The sequence below is a fragment of the Crinia signifera genome, chromosome 2 (assembly GCF_055691185.1).
Source record: "Crinia signifera chromosome 2, ASM5569118v1, whole genome shotgun sequence".
In the NCBI taxonomy this organism is placed as follows: domain Eukaryota; kingdom Metazoa; phylum Chordata; class Amphibia; order Anura; family Myobatrachidae; genus Crinia; species Crinia signifera.
Genome location: NC_139218.1, coordinates 13,309,583 through 13,334,595, shown reverse-complemented (window position 1 = coordinate 13,334,595; position 25,013 = coordinate 13,309,583). Strand labels below are relative to the sequence as shown.

The 25,013-nt window shown below is 47.5% G+C and overlaps 1 protein-coding gene across 1 annotated transcript; it reads right to left on the bottom strand.

Annotated features, from left to right (window-relative positions):
• Positions 1-5,797: 5,797 nt before the first annotated feature.
• On the bottom strand, positions 5,798-17,171 carry UPK1B (uroplakin 1B). The gene is made up of 8 exons (XM_083171569.1): positions 17,029-17,171; positions 11,015-11,099; positions 9,781-9,981; positions 9,626-9,700; positions 9,081-9,203; positions 8,509-8,688; positions 7,345-7,428; positions 5,798-7,148 (listed from the first exon to the last, which is right to left on the bottom strand). The coding sequence occupies exons 2-8, from the start codon at positions 11,078-11,080 to the stop codon at positions 7,098-7,100; spliced, it is 780 nt and encodes a 259-aa protein (XP_083027695.1). The 5' UTR covers positions 11,081-11,099; positions 17,029-17,171; the 3' UTR covers positions 5,798-7,097.
• Between the last annotated feature and the right edge of the window lie 7,842 nt (positions 17,172-25,013).

Genomic DNA, 25,013 nt, shown 5'->3' with positions numbered 1-25,013 from the left:
ACATGAACGATCACTATCTTTCTGCACTTGCACACTTACTCCTGTTATGGCCCAACATGTACCACCACCCTCTTATTGCACTGCACTTGCACACCCACTCCCTGACACTGCACTGACTGCACTTACATGTTCACTCCCGGCATGACCCAACATGTACAATCACCCTCTTATTGCACTGCACTTGCACACTCACTCCCCTCCTTCCCAAACATGTCTCTGCACTGGACTTGCACGCTCACTCTCCTTATTCCCAAACATGTGCCTGCACCCTCTTACTGCATTACACTTTTTAAACTTCTCATGCCCCAACATGTACCTGCACCCTCTTATGGCACTTGCACACTTACACCTGTCATTTCCCAACATGTACCATCACCCTCTTACTGCACTGCACTTGCACACTTACATCCCTCATACCCCCAACATGTACCATCCCCCTCTTACTGCACTGCCCTTGCACGCTCACTCTCATCATTCTCCAACATGTACCTGCACCCTCTTACTGCACTGTAGTTGCACGCTCACTCTCATCATTCTCCAACATGACGTGGGGGCGGGCAGCTGACATCACCAGAGATGTCAGTTGCCCGCCCATTTCCTTCCCAGCATGCACCCATATGTAAGTGACTTGAAAGTCACTTTTATATGTCGGCGACCATCGAGAGATGTGGGAGGTTCCCCCTGCCATGCGAACAGAGCCGGATTAAGCCTTCGGGGGGCCCGGGCCACTTTAGAAAGTCTATACTATACTATACTGGAGGGAGCTGTCTTTATACCTGGCAGATTCCTAACGCCTGAAATTGTGCTACACAGAACTCTTCTGTACCAAATAAGCATGTACTGGTACCAGTAATCATTGGGACTTGTATCTGTAGTGCTGTATATAGGGCCTAATTCAGTCTTGATCGCAGGGGAAATTTGTTCTTAGCATGGACAAAACCATACTGCACTGCAGGTGGGGCAGATGTGACGTGTGCAGAGAGAGTTACATTTGTGTGGGGGTGTTTTCAAACTTAAATCTAAATTGCAGTTTAACAATAAACCAGACAGTATTGACTCTGCACAGAAACAAAATAACTCACCCACATCTAACCCTCTCTGCACATGTTACATCTGCCCCACCTGCAGTGCAGCATGGTGTTGGCCATTTTGAGAACAAATTTGTCCTGTGATCAAGTCTGAATAAAGCTTTATATACAGCACTACAGAATGCCCCCGCACCCCCCCCCCCACACACACACATTTTAACCCCTTCGTATAATACATTTTAGTTTACAGTATGATCTACATATATCTCTGCTGTTCCCATTTGTTACCACTAGATGTCAGTCTGCTGGCATGTAGCAAACTGACTTCTAAAATGCTCAGTGGTCTATTTATTAAAAGTTGAAAATTGGGTAAACGGCAGCTCCCTCGTGAATTCAGTATCCTTGTTATGAGGGCCGGACATGGACATGGCCATGTAGCAAAGGTCAGAACGGCCGATTGCCAGATGGGCTAGCCCAGGTCACAGGGGTGTGGATTCGGCAAAGAGTCGCACCGGCATGAAAAGACAGCGCCACCACAACTGCAGCTCCTAATTGGCTGCTAGTTCGTGAGCTCTGATTCTCTCATGACCAGTTGAAGGGAAATTACTTTGTGACATTATGTTATAAGGGACATTACTGTGTGGCATGATTTATAAAAGTAAATTCTGTGACATAATGTGTAGGGGGCATTACTGTGTTTGGCATAATGTTACATAATGTGCACTACTACTGTGTGGTATCATTTGTATAAAGGGTATTACTGTGTGGCATAACGTGAATGTGCGCTGTGTGGCATAATGTGAATCTGCGCTGTGTGCATACCTCCCAACTTCTGATTAAGTGAAATAGGGACACTAGCCCGGCGGGGGCGGGGCATATGCAATTAGCCGCAACCTCATTTTCATACGAGAATAGACGCTGTGCGCATGCGCACAGCGTCTATTCTATTAGATTGGGGGGTCTCCCAACTGCCACCCCCCGCAGCGGGACAATGCCTGCCGTGGGTGGGACAGCGGGACAGGACCCGAAATCGGGACTGTCCCGCTGTAATCGTGACAGTTGGGAGGTATGGCTGTGTGGCATGACGTTAATGGGCTCTACTGTATGACATAACATGAATAAGGGGCACTACTGTGATGTAATACGAATAAGGGGCACTACTGTTTACACAAAGTGACTAAAGAACACTATTGTATGGTGTAATGTGACTAAGGGGCACTACTTTGTGACATAATTTGAATTGGGGGGTGCTATTGTGTTGTCACGCCGCTTTCAATCGAGATCACACCTGTTTTTTGTTTTTTTGGAGATGCATGCTCCCCCTGCTTCATTTATGGAGGGTGGCACCAATACTATTATAAACACAGGGCACCAAAATGTATCGTTATGGCTCTGTTTTGGTGTACAAAGTTTTATCCTCAACTTTGTTCAGCACCCCTGCCCTAAAACATTCAGCCAGTGAACTGTTAGGTAACGCCAGACCCCTAGAGGCAATGAGAGGGTATTCTGCCTATAACTGCCCACCAATTGTTCCCTTAGTGTAAGATGTACCCTTCAGTACTTAGGCTGCCACCAGGACCTAAACTCTAGCAGTGGGGCTCAAACACTAAGCTGGAGACTGCAGGATATTGGCTGGAGACTTTGGAACCAACGAACTGGCAAGGCTGGAAAAGAGAGAGTTCAGTCAGGACTGGGTCGGGATCTCGGTGTAAGCAGAGGAGGCACGGAGCCAGTGGCGTAACTAGATACATGTGGGCCCAATAGCAAAATTTTGTAAGGGCCCCTATTTATCACCTTATGCTGAAAAATGTATACAGCATATGATACTTTGACAGGCAAAGTGGGCCCCCTTCTTCTCTGGGCCCCATAGCAGCTGCACTCTCTGCACCTATGGTAGTTACGCCCTTGCACGGAGCACTGTGAGGTAGTAAATAAGCACTGTGCAGATGGTAATGTTCTTGCAAGCTGAAACTTTGGTAATAGACTGAGGAAGTGAAGGACTAATGGTAAAGGGAGCTGAAACAAAGCAGAGGTGCAGGCTAGGCAAGGCCTAATCAACCAATCGGCTGGTCAGACTGCAGCCTTGGGCACTGGGTCCTGGGGTACGCAGTGCCAGAACAATAGAGACTGTGGCTGTACCCACTAATGGAAGCTGTGGCGGGGGAGCCGTGTCTCTGCAGATTCCATGCAGACGGCATGGAATCTGCAAACATAGCCTCCCAAAAATGGCTACCGCCTTGAAGGAGACAGACACTACAGCAGGGATGGGGAACCTTTGGCCCTCTAGCTGTCTACACATCCCAGCATGCCTTGTTACAGTTTTAGCAGGACCAAATAGCAAAACTGTTTTAGGGCTTTCTAGGATGTGTAGTTTGACAACAGCTGGAGGGCCAAAGGTTCCCCTTGGCAATGAGAGGGTATTCTACCTATAACACCCCACCAATTGTTCCCTTAGTGTAAGATGTACCCACCAGTACTAAGGCTGCCGCCAGGACTTAAACTCTAGCAGTGGGGCTCACACACTAAGCTGGAGACTGCAGGATATTGGCTTGAGTATTTGGAACCAACAAACTGACAAGGCAGGAAAAGATAGGGTTCATTCAGGACTGGGGAAAGGTCCTACTGGACCTTTAGCATCTGTCAGGGGAAGGAAACTCCCTCAGCTACACAGAAGTGCACATTTTGGGAGCGTTGGTGTGCTCTGAGCAACACGCATGTAACCCCCCTGGTAATGAGCATGTATCACCCCTGACAACGAGCACGCATCCCCCTGGCAACGAGCATGTGACCCCCTGGCAACGGCCACAAAACCTCTGGCAACAAGCATCTAACCCCTGGCAACTAACATGTAAGGGGGGGGCACTTCTATATTAGCCTCGGTCTATAAGGGGATAGCATTGCCAGAGAGTAATCTCCATGCCAAAACCTGCTATTTTGAGCACTGACAGGAAGTGGAATCGGTTGGGTTAGGTGATCTGTCACATGGAGGGTGCAGCTCACAGAGAGGGAACCTAGGAATCCAGATTTACTGGTTTTGGTGAATTTCTATCCTCATATTTGGAATAAGTGAAGTAACGGCCCTGGGCCGCAGAATGCCTGCAATCCTGGCATGCCGGCTCTGTAATGCGCAGCCCTGGAACATGCACCGAGATTGTGGGCCTTATTCTAGTTCACTCTTAGAGGCAAATTCCTTCTCAAATGGACAAAGCCATGTGCACTGCAGGTGGGGCAGATGGGGGTAAGGTCCAAAGTGGAGTCCTACAAGGTACAATATTGGGACCCACCTTATTTAATATATTCAGTAATAATATAGGAAGTGACATAGGCCCTTATTCTAGTTCACTCTCTGACAAAATCCTTCTCAGATGGACAAAACCATGTGCACTGCAGGTGGGGCAGATCCCTACTTCTCATCAACAAAGGGAATACACCTGCTATGTAGGATCTTATGGTCATGGCAAGGGAAGGAGACTTTGGCTTTAGGCTGCCCGGCTGGTGCTGTTGTATCATCAGTAAGTTACATTGGCAAAGCAGCCACCTGGCAGTCACCTTAGGAACTTTACCCCCCACAGTACATCAGGTGATAGCTAACAATCGTGCAATAAATGAGAAGCATGGGCAGGACTCCTGGAAATATCCGACTAAAACCAGGTGAAATACAAGTCAGCCACAGAACCAACGTAATTTATCAGTGTCCTGGTTTATAGGATTATTGTGGTATGCCAAACTATTTCCCATTCTCGCCAGTGCCGGAACCATTGGCGCGTACAACTAATTATACCAATGATTGCACAAGTTCCGTGGGCTTCTTATAGTGGGATGGACATACTGTATACACAGTGTGGGCGCTTCGTTTCAATTAATATTACCATTTATTTATATAGCTAAAAAGGGCATGGGGTTTATGTACAAATCCAAATAAAGACCAATGTCAGCTGCCTCTGCCGGACAGATGTTGCAGGAGAGGGATTGCTAGATCCCTCTCCAGTGAAAATGGGCATACATCGGTTTAAGCCATCCTAGTATGACGTAAACCAACAACACCAAAAGGCTCCACTACTGAGGGGTTGGTGCAAAGGGGTCAGACCGTAGTCCTCGCTGATAACAGGGACTGCGATCTGGCCAAAGAGGTTAACACTTACTGAGGATTTCTGTGGGGATGCGGTCACCTAGGTCGACACAAGTTTTTAATGTTGTTTTTTTTTTTATACAAAGTACTTGGTTCATACTTAACCACCCCATCGGACGTGGAGGGGGGGGGGGGGGGTATAATAGTGTGAGCGAGCCATGTGAGGGGACGCTATACACTTATTGTGTCCGTGTCTACTTCCATCGACACACACAAATAGTGTTGACCTTTTTTATGTCAACCTTTTGAGAGTATCAACCTTTTAACAGTTGACCTACCAATCCATTCCGGCAAAGTCTCCTTTGTAGTAAACAAAGTGGTGATACATAATCTTATGAAAAACCACCTTGATAAATAGGCCACTACACCATTGCCCCATCTCAGCCGTTTACCTGGAATATGCAGTAAATCCACATCACAATGCACCAAGTAGTATTAATGTGGGCGATTGTTACTGCACCGGACCAGACGCAGTTACTGTACGTTACCAGTGGAGGGAGCCCCTGCGCGGAGGTAGACCAGGACAACAGAACAGATTATTAGGAACAGGTGAGACCAGGGCTGTGTTTGCTGGTTGTATGGTAATAGGTCATTACTTTCTTGCACCAGGTATCAGGACTGAGAGCTGTTTCATACAGGATATAGCTTTTTTTTATTGATTTGTAAATAACGTGGCAGAGATATGTCCCCAGACAATCCATAACAGGGGTGAAACATTTACATACAAAGATTAAAAGTGTTACATTTATTTAAAGACACAGGATACGCACAGATCTATGTACATCGGAGGTCAGGCCCAGAGTCTCTGTAAAATAGGTGTTATTCCAGTTTGCTAAAGGTGAAGCTGCGTACTGCCCAGACCTGCTCCGCCAGCTTAAAGAATGCGGAGGGAGAAACCGGTCGTTAAATAGGGGTAGGGGAGGGCGAATGCAATCCTGGGAGAACAGGGTGGCCCCCCCAGAGGCTGATTACATATCAATGGACATATTCATTGGATCCAGATTTACTGGACATATAAAGGGGGGGCGGGAGCTCATTTGCTCTATAGAATACAAAATTAATAGCACTTTACATTTAAAGTGATTTCATTCCCTTGTCTGGTTAAAAAAAAAAGTGGACCTTCCAACAAATTCATTTCATCGCTGCCGAGAGTTCTCTTCAGTACAGTTGTTAAGTGTAATGGTATTACCACAGCTCTGGAGAACAGGGGGTGCCGACAGAGGTAGCAGTACAAAGGCTATGTCCCTTCACCCAGGAAGAGAGCGAATTGGAAATATCCCAAGTTAAAGTATAGACGTTCTAGGCCTGTGATGGTCTTAAACGGGATCCACGTGTATTTTAAAGGCAAAAGGGTTCCTTTTAGCTAAGTGGGGGGGTTACCTGACTCTCCCAATGACTGATGCGCGGATGGAAGGGGTCAACAGATTCATATAGGTGCAATATTTAAACTAAATGTCAATGAATTGATTCGGCTGGATTTCTATTATATACTAAAAGAACTGTCGCTGTGAGTCACGCTGGCATTTTTTTTTTAAAGCGCTCTCACAGCGATGTTGACACTTAAAGGGTTAAACTTTTATGCACAATAATAAAAAAAAAACGCTATATAAAAGATGTGACAACTTAATATAAGGAAAAAAAACCACAGGAAATAATGATTTGCCTTCAGCGGTTAGATTGTCAGCTTCTGGGCATCACATATATACAGTACACACACAAAAATACTTGTTTACATACAATCCGACTTGTAAAAATAGTCGTGCAGTGTAGCGGGACCCCTCTCCCCCCCCCAGAAAAAAACACACAGGTCTGTCGGCCAATATTTCAGTACAGTGGCCCAAGTTCAGGAAAGGGATCGATATCGAAGGTCTTCCATATTGGCCGCGCGATTGTGGATCTTGTATAAGACACGCGAGGGTGCAGGTTAGCAGTCTTGCGCCTTAATATTCAATTCGAACCCAGTAGAACATGGTACCAAGCAGCACCCAAAACTGAAAACATAAAAGAAAACAAAGTTAATATAAATGTATCATTTTTTTCGCCGCACAAAATCGCTGAACAGGTGCGTCCTCATCACGCCGCGCAGTGCAAGATGTCTGGTGCGAGTAATGCAAAATTATCAGATCATAAGGAGATTTTGTGGCAAAACGGTCGTAAAAGGGAAGATGTGCGATATACAGTACTCACCGTCCAGCACAGGATCGCAAAGCCAAACCAGGAGATCCCCCAGGCCTGGCGATTCAGTGGGCCGGCAATTTGGTCATAGCATCCCTGGAAAAGACAGATCCCAAATAATTAGAGTTCAGAGTCCGCTACGCAAACGATGTGGAATACACGCGCTCCCATAGCTTTAAGGAATTCCTCATTGTACAGACACAATTGCGCCTCTATGTAAATGCTGGTTTCATTATTAATGATCCAATCATTTGGATTCAATTAGCATTACATACAGTAAGTGTTTTGATGGGCATGTAGCGTGCGGGGCAGTTACACGATGGCGTTACGGGAATATCACCATACACAGGTCCACGTGATCATTTTGGCTAGTGAATCACCCAAGGACACGCATTAATCCATATATATTGGGTGCAGTGGGGGGGGGGGGGGGGGGGGCCTTGGACTACGTACCCCAATTCCAAACAGAATAGGAGGTTCTATCATTCCGAGACACATAGGGGCCTGCGTGGGGGGGGGGGGGGGATAATAATTGCATGTGCGAACACCTTTGTGAAATTTTTCCGACATTGATTGGCAGCCAGGGGGCATTTCAGTGGGAGCACCCACTATTTAATGTGTGTGCCCACAATAACAGTGGGCATGGCCATAGAAACACTCGTTGGACCCCAGCAAATGCAAGAGTGCCCCCTGCCTGCTCGGGGCGGGCGGATGACGTCACATGATGGCAGCGCCCCGAATATGGACAAGAACGTTCAGCTGAAAAGTTATGTCATACGTCTTCAGTGGCAAATGGAGGTGTGGTCAGCATGAGGAGGCGTGGCCAGGCCTCCTGCCAAAATAAATAAAGTTACTTTACAGACAGAGGCACAGGGGGTGGGACCACACTGGAAGGAGGAGAGGACAGGCTGCCGCTGCAGCTGCCTCTCCCCAGATCAGCACTCTCAACACCACTGACCCCGGGGGGACCCGGACATCTGTAAATGCCAGTGATCCGTTCCAATTAAAAAGAACGGAGAGAGATCAAGTAGAGAAGTTGCCCATAGCAACCAGATTCTGCCATTAATCCATCACAGTCTAAAAACCTGAAATATCTGTATTGATAGACACGCCCCCAAACAGACTACTGCGACAATAGATCACGATTATCACTGAAGACTCAGACATGCTCCTTACATTGAGGTTCAGGTACCCGGGGATCCCCAGCCTGCATCCCTGCAGGTTTAATGGCTGTCCGAGGGGGGTCATCACGCAACACTGCTGGGGCCAGGGGTAGGAGGAGTCACTGTTGGATAACCTGAAGGCCGACGTGTAGTCCTGCCAGTCAGAGGGACCATTCACACCGCAGCATTTGTCCTGGAAAACACAAAGAGGGTTAACGCAGCTGAAAGTTACGGCAGATCCTTTCCATAGTGATCCCTGCGGCGATCTGATTGGCCCATTTACATTCTATCACCCCCTTTCGCCAAAATAAGGAGGAGTTTAAGCAAGCACTGGAGAGAGATAAAGTACAGCCAGCCCCTAACTGTCTTTTTCAAATGTCTTCTAAAATGTAAGGCAGAAGCCGATTGGCTGGTGCTGAATCACTCTGTACTGCACAGGGCTAGGGATAATGGTAACATTCTATATTTGCAGTTGTAGTATCTCTTAGAAGACAGAAGGCAAAACCCTAAAACTAAACACACAGCGATGCAGCAGCAGATAGAACGCAGACACGGAACGTCGCGCAGTAGGAAGAGGTCACCTACCATAAGCATCAGGTAGTTCCAGGAGTTGGTCACTCCGGCGATCTTGATTGCTTGGTCATTGTCGCTCGGGTTGTTGTTCTGGTAATACTGCAACATTTGTTTCAGGAACAGGTTCGGAACGAACTTTAGAGAAAATAAAAATAGTGTTACACGGGGCATAAAGTGAACGAAGGGAAAGAGCACAAAGAATAAAATGTAAAAAATAAATAAATCAATAAAAAAAAAAAAAAAAAAAAAAAAAAAAAAAAAAATCAAACAAATAGACCCCAAGCACACCGTATAAAACAAAGCGTTGTAAAAATAAGCCGTTCCATGTCTATGTATTACAGTGGTGCATTTTGGGGTTTGGGGTCAATTTACTCAAGCTTCTAAAAACGAACAGAGGGTTATGTTGCCCAAACCAACCAATCAGATTATGGCCATCATTTTCTAGAATGCAACAGAGAAATGCTAGACAGAATCTGTTTGGTTGCTATGGGCAACCACTTTTTGGCTAAGGGTCTTTGTTACTGAAAAACCGCCCATCTCCGCAGCACAATACTTACAAAGTCTCTTTGTGTTGCCGCAACGATAGCAGACGCGACTTCGAAGCAATAGACGATGAACATCAATATTAAATACTGAAACAAGAAGAAAAAAAAAATCAAATACCCACATAACATTCTACAACACGTGATCTAAAACCACCACGGATACTCACAATCATAAGAATCCTCCTGTTGGATTTAATGATGCCCACGATGCCCAGGATGGCCAATAAGAAAAAGAAAAAGCCAGTGAAGATGCCAATCCAGGCTGCTGCAAAGACGTCATCGTTGTCCGTGGCATTGAGCAGCGGGTAGAGGTGGTGTTGGTCCGACACAAAATAGATGCACTCTGCCGTCAGGGCAAGACCGGCCAGCTGGAGGGACAGCGAGATCAGGACCACACATAACTTCCATAATATCACAACAAGATCCCTTCTTATAGTTCCTGTAAGCCAGGGGTGGCCAAACCAGTCCTCGAGATCTTCCAAATCACCTGTACACAGCTGTAGTCATTACTAACTGTCACATTGTCAAACCTGCTGCATTCATTCCTACTATAGATCCACAGGTGGCCTGAGACTCAGGAACTGTTGCTAGATCTTGAGGACAGGTTTGGCCACCTCTGCTGTAAGTTATAGGAATAGGATCATTGCTTCCAGCCAGCGGCCAGGTTGTGTCACCAAGATGTAGACTATAGCACGTAACCATGCACAAGCCACTGTTGGAGCCAGAGCCAGATTATATTGGGATGTATAAGACTACCGCCCCAACATAAAAGTAGGTCCATTATGACCGCCATATTGAAACCCTGGCCACACCCACACAGGTATAACCACACCTCTCCAAATTGCTTCTCCAAAATTGTCCTTCAACCATTTTCAGCCTAAGGCCCTAATGCCTTAATCCTGCCCTGCTAGGAGTGACCACAAGGTCTTCACCATAGACTATGGTCCCAGGGAAACCTCCATTCACAGTCAGTGTCCACCTTCCACCATTATGTTACCATCACTGTCTGTTACCCATGGACTTCAAGCCGAGATCCTGATCCAGGAGCCCCCTGATTGGCTGGCTCTGTCCATTGTCAGTTGCTGTTGACCTAAACCAACGCAGTTCAAAATTTCCAGTTTCCACATGGGTATCCCCCCCATTCCAGTTGCAGGCAACAGGGTAACAAATGAGCTGACCCTTGCCTGACTGCCTCACATGAATTTGCTATTTAGGGTTGGATGTTCACCTCCCCTGCCCCGTTTCTCCACAAGTCCTCAGCATCTCAGAGGTATCAGTGCCTCTACCTCCTACAGAAGCGGTTCCAGACCACCACGACTAGGAGATGCCGGGGAAGCCAACATTATGAAGACCCAGTGACCTGTAAATATGGACATTGCACAGTCTCATACATTAACTTACCCCAATGATGACATTTCCTACTATGAGAATACCCTGGAAGCAGCGAATGCAGGAATCCCCCTTCATTTCCTTAGGCCTGGATAGTCTGTAACAGGGAAATAAAGACATTGTGTTAGGGATACATTGCTCTCTGTGGTCTACCTACTCTCCACACCGGCAGCGCCATCCACCGCACATTCCCCGGCAACCTCCATCAGAACTTGTAACCCTTCTACGTTGTTGCACAGTGGACCTGCGCTTCCATTGTAACACACCTCAGGGTCAGGGTAGTGGGGGGGGGGGGGGGGAACTACCTCCTATTAATGTTTGACAAGTTTTTACACAACTGGTGTCTAAATTGCATGTGTTTCACATCCGTTCCAATGCGCGGTCCCATGCACATCTGGTCGGAGATCGGGGGTGAAATGTAATAGGATGAGAGATTCAGAAAGTGAGAGATTTGGTAAGAAATCTCCAGTTTTTTTAAAGCGGCAATCATTTACACTGCAAAATCACACTGGTTTTGCAGTGTAAATGATTGCCGCTTTAAAAAAACTCTAGATTTCTTACCAAATCTCTCACTTTCTGAATCTCTCATCCTATTACATTTCACCCCGGATGTGCTGCACGAAAGATAAATCAGATTGCAGCTGTCAGTACACTTCGCTAGTGCTTTTTATCACATGCAATAGATCACATCTGATTTCCATTGAACTTCCCCGGCAGTCCTTTTTACATGCGATAAATCTCATATAAAAACGGCGCCTCAAGCGCCAAATCGGATGGAAGTAATCTCAGGGAGCTGCTGGGGAAATTGGATGGGACTTGTCAGTAGGACAAGGGCCTTAAAAGAGGAGGTTCATGTCAGTTCCCTGTGAACCTCTACAATCTCGTTCTACCAGTAGACTGACATGGAAACCTGCTCAGCTCGTTTCCGACTGGTAAAACGACCAGAAACACAAGTCCCAGCCCAGCGTGCGGAAGGTAGGCAAATAATTATTGTTTTATGGGGGTTTTTTCTACTGGTTTTGCTTTGGGAGGGGCTATTGGAATTGTATTGTGATAGTAGGTCCAGAGAGGAAGAGGATACAAGACGGATCCCACAGGGAATTAATTCCTCCAAACTTACATAGAAAATACTAGTAAGCCCACTCAAAGCAAACGCTTCGAAAGCTAGTAGATGTAGTTTCACTTGCTGCCAACAGATGTCAGTGTTTCAGAGTCACGCAGAAACTGTATATACACAGTAGATGATAGTAGGGACCAATGGACAACAATAAAGGAGAACATTTGGTTTCACAAATACCACAAGAATAAAATATCCGGCCAATACGGGATTTATACACAAACCTTTCAATAGATTTATTAATATAGAATTTCATGGCAGAGAAAGAAAAGAAGGAAACACAGGGAGAACACACAAACTCCACACCCATAGGGACATAGAAGGAATCAAACGTCTGACCTCCGTCCTATGAGTAATGCTTGTTCTTCGTTCTAGCACCCTGCACCTTTCAAAACCTGTGCAGTTCCTCTTTCGTGCCAGCTGTGGTGATGCTAGCACAGCCAGATCTGTATTTCAGCATATATACAGACCATTCTGTGCTAGGAGCACCCCAGAGCGACGCTCCAGGCAGGAAAGAGGAACGGCAGGTTTTGAAAGGTGCAGGGTTCTAGAATGAACATAAATGCTATGAACTACACCATCAATACTCCTCATATTGGGGCAGATGTATTAAGGCTGGAGAAGAGATAAACTGGAGATAAAGTGGAGATATGGTAAAAGGAGATAAAGCACCAGCCAATGAACAGTGTTTGAAAATGACAGTTGGAAGTTGATTGGCTGGTGCTTTATCTCCTTTTACCAGATCTCCACTTTATCTCTAGTTTATCTCTTCTCCAAGCTTATTAAATCTTCCCCGCAGTAGAGATAAAAGTGAAAGGAGATAAAGCACCAGCCAATGAACTCCCAACTGCCATTTTCAAGCAGTTGATCGGCTGGTGCTTAATCTCCTTTCACTTTATCTCTTCTCCAGGCAGAATACAGGGGAGATTCTCGAAACTTAAAATGTCATAAAAACCCATTATCTGGGCTTTTACCGCATTTTGGGATGCTCTAAGCATCCCCCGCCGGGTTATCATGATGGGGGGGCAAGCCTATGGGCTTCTACCGCGACCCCCCCCCCCCATCACCTGTATCCGGGCAGCACAGACCTGTGCTGCCCGGACCTGTGACCTCCTCCTCCCTGCACTATGATCCTCTTCTGGGTGCAGGGAGGAGGAGAGCCCGCCCGCCCGCAGCAGCAGCACAAGCCGGGTAAAGGCCCCCCATACACTAGGGCGACTTGTCCTAAGGACAAGTCAGCCCCGATTTCCCCTGAGCTTCCCGGGGTAGCTTGATAAGTTTTGCCACTTGATGTGCCATTTTTTACATGTGATAAATCGGATGCGATTTATCACATGTAAAAATCTGGGGGGAGGCATCAGGAGCAGGCTGGCAGTGGGTACCTGTCCGGGGAGCGGCAGGAGCAGGGACTGGTCCGGGGAGCGGCACAAAGTGTAGCGGCAGGCAGGGAGCGGGGACCGCGGAGCAGATGCTGAGCAGAGACCGGGGGCGCGGCGGGAGAATAGAAGGAAATCCTATTCAAAAGACTGAGCGGCCGCTGATTGGCTGGGAACTCAGCCAATCAGCGGTCGCCCGGTCTTTTGAATAACATGGTTTCTATTCTCCCGCCGCTCTGCGGTACCCACGGCGAGCGGGAGAATAGAAACCATCCTATTCAAAAGACCAGGCGGACGCCGATTGGCTGATTGCCCAGCCAATCAGCGGCCGCTCAGTCTTTTGAATAAGATTTCCTTCTATTCTCCCGCCGCGCCCCCGGTCACTGCTCAGCATCTGCACCGCGGTCCCCGCTCCCAGCCTGCTCCTGATGCTCCCCCCCCCCCCCCAATCACATTGTTTTATTCTCTAGAACAGGGCTGGGCAACACCGGCCCTCCAGATGTTAATGAACTACACATCCCAGGATGCTTTGCATTAGTTTTGCTATGTGGCCATGCTGAAACTGATGCAAAGCATCCTGGGTTGTGTAGTTCATTAACATCTGGAGGGCCGGTGTTGCCCAGCCCTGCTCTAGAAGGTGCTAAATAAAAGAAGTAAAAACTGTCGCTAGGGGCAACATCTCATCTTAGTAAATAGGCGCCACTGTCCTGCTGCCTCGTTGGTCCGATTGTGTGACCACCACACACACACACACACACACACACACACACACACACACACACACACACACACACACACACACACACACACACACACACACACACCTCTGTTCGGAGGCCCATATATATTTGTGGTGTTTTGTGTAGATACCCAAAACCATAAATTAAGGGGAAAAAAAATAAAATAATAATAATAATAATAATAATAATAATAAGGCGTTACATTATATACTCCAAGCCCATTAAAACGTCAGTTGAATGACATACACGCACGGGGCTCAGCAAACACTGACAGCAACAGTGCCCCATCTGACTGCAAGCAGCCTGAAGGCGCAGGAGTGACACAGGACACACAGGGTGCGACTGCAGATTTATAAATAGCCATCACTGACTTACACGTTCATTTCACCTGGCGGCAACATCAACGCCAAAAGGGTTACTAGCATAGTTAATGGGAAGATAGAGAAAAAGAAAGAAAACAAAAGAAAGAGAAAGTACCTATTAATCAGCTCCTAACTGCCATTTTACAGGCTGTGCTTGAAATGACTGTTGGGAGCCAATTGGATGGTACTTCGTAAACTGTATCAGAGGGTGGAGCAGAACCCATGAACCAGTTGCAATGGCACAGCTAGAAGTGATTGGGCCGAATTGGACCCACTGGGTATGAATGGCACGGAATCAGGGGCAGGGTCCAACCTTCTGCCAGGACCCCTCAGAAACACCCTTCTGCTTCACTGCTAAAATATACCAGGTGACTAACCCCCACTCCATCCTAATTCGCTGCAAGGTTTATTATGGTTCACTTTGGTAAACAATCTCCAGGGAGAGCACCACTACCCGGTTCACTTGGAATGTGGCCTTTTCTGGGTAAGGGGTCCTTCCGTGATCTGGAGCAGTGTGCTCAAAATATACATATATATTCCAGCAAACAACCCCCTCCCAAATTAATGGGGCACCCCCTCAATAGAACAACCCTCTACAGCTGCCCCAAACAGTAACAGGAGACCGGTGGCAAAATTTGAGTCCTGGAGACGAGCAATGCCCCATATGACGTCTACTCAGAGAGGACAGAAAAAGCATCTCATGGGTCTTAGAATATTACAGCAAACCTAGCAATAGGAAATTTTCTGCTTCCTGACGACTCTGCACATTCAGAAGCTCTTCCCCGCGCCTACTTCCCAACATGAACCTCTCCAGGAGGGACACTGTTCCTGGACTTCCCTCTGAATTTATGATTGCCATCACCTGTGTTGAAGCACCTTTCTTATTAGATAACCTGTTCAACACCGGTGATGGCAATCATACATTAAAAGGGAAAGTCCAGGAACAGAGCATTGTGTCCCTCCTGGATTGGGTCATGTTGGGAGGTATGCCCGTGCCTTCACTGGACGTGGCCTACATGACAACACAACATTACACATGATCACTCGCAAACGTCAATGCCCATTGCCCATACCGGGGTACGCTCGATCAGGAGCATGTGCAGTACGAAAAACCAAAAATTTGCTCCGCAAACCTGACTGTTATATCCCCACATCATACGTGTATGGCTGGTCATACACTAGTGCGATTTGGCCACTTTTCATCGGGTTCCGACCAATGGGATGAACAGTGGAAAAATCTTATGTGTTTTATCTCCGATTCGATGTGTGGTCCAGTGCGCAACGGATCAGTCAGAGATCAGACGTGCTGCACCTATCAGTGCACAGTGGTGAATGGAAGTGCATATGATATATCGTATGCAAAAGAACCGCGTACGATATATCATATGTGATCCAGCGACACTGAAATCCTGCGCTGTTTAAGGGGGACTGTCTGCGACATCTCCATTGCAGTAATCTAAGGGGGCCTTATGATCAGGAGCCTGATTCCAATCCCACCAAAGCACAATCATCGCCTATGCAAAATGCCAAAAATCCATACACTACACCGCCATGGTCACTAGCCTACAACACCCACCCCTACCGCAGCAGGAACATGGCGATATCAGTATGGTTCTCATTTTTGTTTTAACTACGGAACCAGAAGCCTCTGCTCCCAACAGCAACCAGTAAAGGAAGGAACCCGAAAATAGCCCAAACGCCACTTGCGTGCAATGGAAAGAAATGACGTCTGTGTTACAGAGTCACCTGGGACACATCCTATATCTCACATAGTCTGATTTACTGTACACACAAGACCCCATATACACAAACAGAAGGGTCACACTGTGTAATCCACCAGCCTCAATCTCCGAGAGGGTCCCTGAATTATATATTGTACAAGTCCCAGGACCAAGTCTCACTAAGAGGGTAGAAATATTCAAACACAAGTACAGGTGGCGCAGTGAGAGATTTAAACCAACGAGGTGCAAATTGTGCGAGGGTACAACCAACCACAATCACCGCCTATCCGAAATCAATATAAAAACATTTCAGGGTCCCTTCCAGCCGCATACTGACTGGTCCTGGGAACCGGCCAGATTAGTACACTGCTCCTCAAAGTGCACCAACAGTCCAGTGGTTTTAAGGATAGCCCTATTTGAGCACAGGTGCCAGTTATTTTTATTCATCCAAGCATGGATATGCCTGTGTATTTAAAGGTGTAAACCTGAGATATTATTGCAATAACATGTATTATTGTATATCAGGTACTAGAGGCTACAGACGCCTATTTGGGAATAAGGCTTTAGAGAATTAAATTTAAAAAGAAAAAACCCAGACAGCAGAAAACCCAACATGACATTGCAGACTTCTTTCTGTGCTGGCATAGCAGCAGGTACTGTAATCTATACCCCAGACCCTAGCACTGTACACACAGGGGTGGGAGACTTACCTGATCCTTCAGTGGTATACACCTGTCTGCAACTCCCCAGCAATGAACACACCTGTGCTCTGGCTCCTGCACTTACTCTTTAAAGGTCTCCAACTTGCAGAGCTGTGATTGGAGAGATGCAGTCACATGACTGGTACACCTGGACAAACCAGTTCCTGCCCTCGGGTACATGGAAGAAGCATGTAAGTTATTTCACTATTATAAGTAGGAATGTCCAGTAAAAACTAAACCCACATTGTTAGAGATCCCAGTGATTCATGCGATTCTTATTATTATTATTATTATTATTATTATTATTATTATTATTATATATATATATATATATATATATATATATATATATTAACAGCTTCTTATATAGTGCAACATATTCTGTTTTGTTTACAATAGGTGACAGTGTACTGTATTTACAAATAAGTCAAAAGGTACGAGGGCCCTGCTCGCAAGCTTACAATCCACAGTATGGTGTGTGTGTGTGTATATATATATATATATATATATATATATATATGCCTCCCTCTCCAATAAATCCATGCTAGAATAGTACTATGGACTAACGCCATCTGAAGTTTTGTAAATCCAACATTCATTTTGTGAGAAGCCAGTCACGTATGTTATTAGAGTTTGGAGGAACCCTTCCCCATGCAATAATGGGGAGAACATGTAAACTCCAAAGAAATGGGCCATGATTGGCTATTGAACTCACGGTGGTAAATTGACTAAGGTGCGGATATACAGAGATCATTGGATAATGGCTGGCGTTTATCTGGTACATTCTGGACAAATGTTTGCTGTTGTGAACCTGAATATGATTAGTACATTTACTCATGATCTGGGCACTGTGAGGCGGTAATGCCAACCGTGGTGACCCGTGTATGGAGAGGTGCTGTGAGTCGACACTTGTAATAGGTTGACGGGCATCAGGTGAACAGGGTTGGAAGGTCAGCACAAGTATTAGGTCGACAGTCAAAAGGTCAACATGAGTATTTAAATTTTTTTGTCCCAGATGTCGACATAGACAACGTCAAAGGGTACAGCGTCCCCTGGCATGGCTCACTGCACTCTGAGTCGGCACACTATTTTATTCTCCCACCATGCCGTAGTGGATGGTAGGGTATGAAACAGGGGTTGGGATGCAGGCAGGGGGTGGTGTGGTATTCAGGCAGGGGGTGGTGTGCAGGCAGGAGGTGGTATGCAGGCAGGAGGTGGTGTGCAGGTAGGGGGTGGTGTGCAGGCAGGAGGTGGTGTGCAGGCAGGGGGTGGTGTGCAGGCAGGGGGTGGTGTGCAGGCAGGGGGTGGTGTGCAGGCAGGGGGTGGTGTGCAGGCAGGAGGTGGTATGCAGGCAGGAGGTGGTGTGCAGGTAGGGGGTGGTGTGCAGGCAGGAGGTGGTGTGCAGACAGGAGGTGGTGTGCAGGCAGGGGGTGGTGTGCAGGCAGGGGGTGGTGTTCAGGCAGGAGGTGGTGTGCAGGCAGGAGGTGGTGTGCAGGCAGGGGGTGGTGTGCAGGCAGGGGGTGGTGTGCAGGCAGTGGGTGGTGTGCAGGCAGGGGGTGGTAGGCAGGCAGGTGGTGGTAGGCAGGCAGGTGGTGGTGTGCAGGCAGGGTGGTGGTGTGCAGGCAGGGTGGTGGTGTGCAGGCATGGGGTGGTGTGCAGGCAGTAGGTGGTGTGCAGGCAGGGTGTGGTGTGCAGGCAGGGGGTGGTGTGCAGGCAGGGGGTGGTGTGCAGGCAGGAGGTGGTGTGCAGGCAGGGGTTGGTATGCAGGCAGGAGGTGGTGTGCAGGCAGGGGGTGGTGTGCAGGCAGGGGGTGGTGTGCAGGCAGGGGGTGGTGTGCAGTCAGGAGGTGGTGTGCAGGCAGGGGGTGGTCACAGGACGTGCAGTGAGGTAAATGGATGAGGTGTCCCTGGCAAGTACCAGAGCCAGATTTGCACACAATATATGAGCCATGGGGTACATGTGGGCATTATACACAAGTGCAGCAGTATACACTGCTGGAGATTTGCTGAGTTTTAAAAAGAGATGTGCAGAAAAGGTAGCCAGGGGAGGCACTGCCTCACCTGCGATAGACTTTTTACTCCAGAGTTTTCACTATAAAAATTATTAGAATAATAAAATAAGATTTTTTATATAGATTCTTTATATTTTTGACATACTTTATAAACTCAAAACTCTGGCGTATACGTTAGTATGACAACAAAGGCTGTGCCTCACCTGCCTCATCCCACCGCACGCCACGGTGGTGTGCAGGCAGGAGGTGGTATGCAGGCAGGGGGGGGGGTGTGTGCAGGCAGGGGGTGGTGTGCAGGCAGGGGGTGGTGTGCAGGCAGGGGGTGGTATGCAGGCAGTAAGTGGTATGCAGGCAGGGGGTGGTCTGCGGGCAGGAGGTGGTATGCAGGCAGAAGGTGGTGTGCAGGCAGGAGGTGGTGTGCAGGCAGAAGGTGGTATGCAGGCAGGGGTTGGTGTGCAGGCAGGAGGCAGTGTGCAGGCAGTAAGTGGTATGCAGGCAGGGGGTGGTGTGCAGGCAGAAGGTGGTATGCAGGCAGGGGTTGGTGTGCAGGCAGGAGGCAGTGTGCAGGCAGTAAGTGGTATGCAGGCAGGGGGTGGTCTGCGGGCAGGAGGTGGTATGCAGGCAGAAGGTGGTGTGCAGGCAGGAGGTGGTGTGCAGGCAGTAAGTGGTATGCAGGCAGGGGGTGGTGTGCAGGCAGAAGGTGGTGTGCAGGCAGGGGTTGTGGTATTAAAGTTACCACCCGTCCGGGATTACTCCAGACAGTCCTTTAATTAAGAGTGGAGTCCAGGGTGGTGTTCCTGGACTATACAATGTCCGGGAATAGGCAGCATTGTATGGTCCGGCAACGCTATCCCTCCTGACTCTAATCTTAGTTATTAGTAAATAAGCCCCCACACATCTAATGGAGTGAACCTGTCTGAGCCAAAATTCCTACAATGCAGACATTAAACTTTTATTTTCTATATATGGATAATTTTATATGCTAATAAGGGATTATGGGTATTGACTGGTCACACAGATTGGTCCCGCCACCCCCTCATCCTGTCCCCCATGCAACGCCAAGGTCCCGCTGCACATGTTCCGTCGGCTGCCGGAGAGATTTGGGCTACAAGCTGGATTTTGTCACAATCCGTTCTGCCCGGCTGCGCTCTTTCCCTACATAAATCTACTTATACTGCAGGTGCCCTGCGATGGCGCAGCCCAGTCTGTACTCATTACATGGCCAGCGGCAAGTCATTTACTGCTGATCGCATTTAGCTGCGCCAGTGGCGGCCATTCGGTGACATTTGTTCTGTTACATTATTAGCAGCCCCATTACCAGTAATTGTTGTAGATCTTTCTCTTACCGCCTGCAGATTGCAGAAAATATACTCAGTGATAGAACCGTCACGGGTCAGGCGTAAGGGCAGAACCACAGGAGGCTTCTGGGGTACATTGCTGAAGTGTATTCAGCAGCAGCGACATGCACGTAGGATGGAGCGGGGAAGGAGGGACTCATTCAGACCTGTTAGCAAGGCTGGAATTTTTGCAGATGAGCAAAATCATGCTGCGCTGCAGGTCGGGCAGATGTAACATGTGCAGAGAGAGTTAGATTTGGAGAAGTTATTTAGTTTCTGTGCAGGGTAAATACTGGCTGCTTTGTTTTTACACTGCAATTAAACTTTGCAATCACAGCACAAGGTCGACGTGCAAAAAGGTCGACATGGTTGTAGGTCGAAAGGTCATTAGTTCAACAGTGTCTAGGTCGACAGTCAAAAGGTCGACATGGGGTTTTTCCACTGTTTCTTGAGCCAACATGTGCCGACAGGCGGTATTTCATGCCCTACCATCCACTAGGGTGTGGTGGGAGAATAAAATAGTGTGCCGAGCGTAGCTAGGCACCGTGCCCGACGCATAGCAAGCGATGTGGTGCACTTTAAACTGTGTCCATGTCTGCTGTGTTGATATTCAGGTAAAAAACCAGTGAAAAACCCCATGTCGACATTTTGACTGTCGACCTAGACATTGTCGAACTAATGACCTGTCGAACTAATGACCTTTCACCCTATAACCATGTCGACCTTTTACCATGTCGACCTAGACCCCTGTCAATTTTTTCCCCATGTTAACCTAATGACTGTCGACCATCAGGCTGTAGACCAAATGACCCCAACCCATATGTGGGTATCCGGATGGCTGACAGACACTGCCTAGGTCTTAAATGACAAAGATTATCACAAGCAAAGAGTTGATATGACAATGGTCGACGTAGTCAATATGAGGTGTTTTCTGTCCCCCTTTTTTATACTTTACCATCTATGGGAACAGCCCGAAGTATGATGAGCAAAGCGTGAGAAACTCATGCCAACCTTTTCACATGTCGACCTTTTGCCATTGACTTAATGACTGTCGACCTAGGCATGGTCTATGAGCTATTCCACACCTGCAGTACACCCCAGCCTGGTGCCACCAGACCCTCCAGCCACCTCAGGGTGCCATCGCCTGATTAGCTGCCATAACAATACATTAATCTGGCACAATTACCACGCTCCAATTCCTGCCAGTGTTTTATTTATCCACCGACGGCTGACGCGCGGCACCGGTTCTGTTCTCGTGTTTATGTTCCCAATGAGTTACCATTTACAGCTAAGCTGTGTATAATTGTCTATAATGTGCTGTGAGTGTGGGAATGATTTGGTGTAATCATGATTATTGTGTTGTTTTATTACGTTTGTAACATTTTTAGTGTTTATAAGGGATGTATTTGTTACAGCATGGCGAGAGAAAAGCGCAAAAGCAATTGGCTGTCATTTTGAAAACACATCCTGTAAAATGACAGTTAAAAGCTGATTGGTCAGTGCATTATCTCTCCCCATGCTTATAAATACCCCCTTGAATCTTTTGCGGATTTGTGTTACATTTGTAGCATTATCCCTCTCTCCCTCATTAGTCTAGCAATCTCCCTCATGTCACCTAGCCCACATTACACTGTTACATCATAGTTACCTCCCCTCCTGCATTCTGCAGGAGACTCCCTGACATAGCAGCAATCTCCCTCTCTCCCTCATTAGTCTAGCAATCTCCCTCATGTCACCTAGCCCACATTACACTGTTACATCATAGTTACCTCCCCTCCTGCATTCTGCAGGAGACTCCCTGACATAGCAGCAATCTCCCTCTCTCCCTCATTAGTCTAGCAATCTCCCTCATGTCACCTAGCCCACATTACACTGTTACATCATAGTTACCTACCCTCCTGCATTCTGAAGGAGACCCCCGGACATAGCAGCAATCTCCCTCTCTCCCTCATTAGTCTAGCAATCTCCCTCATGTAATCTAGCCCACATTACACTGTTACATCATAGTTACCTCCCCTCCTGTGTTCTGCAGGAGACTCCCTGACATAGCAGCAATCTCCCTCTCTCCCTCATTAGTCTAGCAATCTCCCTCCTGTCACCTAGCCCACATTACACTGTTACATCACAGTTACCTCCCCTCCTGCGTTCTGCAGGAGACTCCCTGACATAGCAGCAATCTCCCTCTCTCCATCATTAGTCTAGCAATCTCCCTCATGTCACCTAGCCCACATTACACTGTTACACCATAGTCATGGACAGCTGTCCTCTTTCTTGGACGATAACGGGTGTGCTCCCGGGCGAACAATCTAATGCATGCATACTGAACGATATCGTTAACATTATGATTCAGTAACTTTGTTTATGATCTGGAGTGTACACACTGGACGATATGAACGATATATCATTATGGGTTATATCGTTAATGATATATTGTCTAATGTGTAAAGCTGGGTACACACTATTGGATTCGCAGCATTGTTCGATGATTGTTATCGACTGCACTCCCAGACAAATGATATATATCGGTAACGATGCTGTACAGGGACGTCACCTGGCCACCCGCTGAACAGGCAGTCATTGATGACATCACCGATCCGCAGGAGCGCACATCGTTAACAACATTGAGCGCACACATTAGGCGATACCACGATAATATTGTTAACAATATCGTTAATAGGCATTTTTTTTTTTTTAATGACATATTGTGTACCCAGCGTAGCACTTCAGTACAGCTGTATCTTGTTTATACATCTTTGGGGCAGTTTTAGTGATGGATAAACCTGTCGTACAGTAGCAGCCTGGGACAGGGGGTGGGAGGTGCAGTGAGGGGGGTTTCTGTAAAACCAGACAGGTGGCTTCGCTCAGGAATGTCTACATGACAATGCGTGGAATGAAGTCCGTCAGCATAGTTGGTTCTCGCACTGTCCCATACAGTAGCTTCTATCCCCACAGACAAAGAAGCGCATTCAGACAGGAGGCGACGTTATTTACCAGAGACTGACCCCACAGATACCTGTTACATACCTCCCAACTTCTGTGTTGGTGAAATAGGGGGCGGGGCGTATGCAAATGAAGGCGCGGCTTATGCTAATTAGCCGCGACCTCATTTTCATACGAGAATAGACGCTGTGCGCATGCGCACAACGTCTATTCTATTAGATTGGGGGGGTCTCCCAACTGCCACCCCCGCAGCGGGACAATACCTGCCGCGGGTGGGACAGCGGGACAGGACCCGAAAATCGGTACTGTCCCGCTGTAATCGTGACAGTTGGGAGGTATGCAGTGTTACCTGCAGCCGTCACAGCCTGGCGGGCCCTAAATCGGGGGAAGAGTGCAGGTTATGATATTGCCGTGTGCACTGGACTGCACACCCTAATTTTATACATAAGAGGTACTGACTTGCTGAGACTTGTAGTGTCACAAATGCAGATAAACACTCAGGGAGTTATTCTGGTGAATTTGCATCCTTGCGAGTGTACCAGATCCCTCTTTGCGAATGACCCACCATTCGCAAGGCGCGTACGTTGGCACTGGCTGCGAATGGATGTTTTATACATAAGTGTACATGCGAAAAGCGCAAGCATCGGCCCGTGCATACTGTATGTGTGCAGGCCGGCGTACGGACCCGAATAAGGTCCTAAGCGCACCGGTAACCCGAACAATTCACTTCTACTAAACCCTACAATTCGGCATTGAGTAAAAAGCGAGGCCTTAAGCACAATTTGGGGCCTACAATTTGAGCCGCTCAATCACGTCACAGTGACCTCATCAAATGGGCCCCTGACCTCCCTAATTCTGGCATGTTATATAAATACATTTATCCAGTCTTATATATCGCATTGCCGGCTCTTATACGCAGACAGATAAAGCAAGCACCCATAATGAGGGCAAGTGAGGGGGGGGGGGGGGGGGGTGCTAGTTCAAGTGTCTATTGTCAAATCACATACATTACATACTATATCCCCGTGGGACTGGGTGGTTGGGGTGTAGCTAGACTGTACACCCTAATCCCTAACCCGGATATTTCCTTTCCAAAATGTAAAATATGTAGAGGTGTGTATTGTTAGCTTGATGGTGCCTTGGCCGAACACTATTGGTTGATGGGCAAAAGGTTGACACGTGAAAAGAGTCAACATGGACTAGCTTGACATTGTCAAAAGGTTGACACAAGCAAAAGGTCCACATTGGAACGGTTGACACAGGAAAAAGCCAAAACCAGTTTTTCACGTTTTTTGTGTGTCAACATGGACCAACAGTTAGAGTAACACGTGCCCCATGCTTAGGACTCGGTGCCTCGCTTCGCTTGGCACACTATTATAATCTCTATGCCAATACAGATGCCTGAAACGCTGGGCGTTCCCATGTCCCAACACCACCTCCGCCCCCTTCCTGCCCCCCCACTGTGCGGGCGCAACGCCAACTGTGCAGGTCAGCGAAGGTGCCCACACAGAAGCCTCGAACATGCGCATATACACAGTGATACACCATCAGTCCCTGGTGCGAACACGCCGAGGACCGAAGGAACTAGAATAAGGGCCTCTGTGCTGTCCCGTTGTGGAATTCATGCCAGGATTATAACTCCCTGATTGTACATGTGCCATAGGCAGTGGTGCAGTAACCGGCCAGCAGATAAATATTATTAATAA